General features: G+C 73.0%; 1 protein-coding gene across 1 annotated transcript; it reads left to right on the top strand.

Annotated features, from left to right (window-relative positions):
* Positions 1-4: 4 nt before the first annotated feature.
* Positions 5-544, top strand: MAFA (MAF bZIP transcription factor A; the record flags this gene model as incomplete). Its single annotated transcript, XM_017866308.1, has 1 exon — positions 5-544. A coding segment is annotated over one exon (540 nt), but the record flags the coding sequence as incomplete, so codon positions are not given.
* Between the last annotated feature and the right edge of the window lie 5 nt (positions 545-549).

The following is a 549-nucleotide window of genomic DNA, read 5'->3' on the forward strand; positions in this document are numbered from 1 at the left end:
CGCCGCGGCCTACGAGGCTTTCCGCGGCCCGGGCTTCGCGGGCGGCGGCGGCGCGGACGACATGGGCGCCGGGCACCACCACGGCGCGCACCACGCCGCCCACCACCACCATGCCGCCCACCACCACCACCACCACCACCACCATGGCGGCGCGGGCCACGGCGGCGGCGGCGCGGGCCACCACGTGCGCCTGGAGGAGCGCTTCTCCGACGACCAGCTGGTGTCCATGTCGGTGCGCGAGCTGAACCGGCAGCTCCGCGGCTTCAGCAAGGAGGAGGTCATCCGGCTCAAGCAGAAGCGGCGCACGCTCAAGAACCGCGGCTACGCGCAGTCCTGCCGTTTCAAGCGGGTGCAGCAGCGGCACATTCTGGAGAGCGAGAAGTGCCAACTCCAGAGCCAGGTGGAGCAGCTGAAGCTGGAGGTGGGGCGCCTGGCCAAAGAGCGGGACCTGTACAAGGAGAAATACGAGAAGCTGGCGGGCCGGGGCGGCCCCGGGGGCGCGGGCGGGGCCGGTTTCCCGCGGGAGCCTTCGCCGCCGCAGGCCGGTCC

This window comes from Rhinopithecus bieti, unplaced genomic scaffold (assembly GCF_001698545.2).
Source record: "Rhinopithecus bieti isolate Rb0 unplaced genomic scaffold, ASM169854v2 scaffold_32030, whole genome shotgun sequence".
NCBI classification, from domain to species: Eukaryota; Metazoa; Chordata; class Mammalia; order Primates; family Cercopithecidae; genus Rhinopithecus; species Rhinopithecus bieti.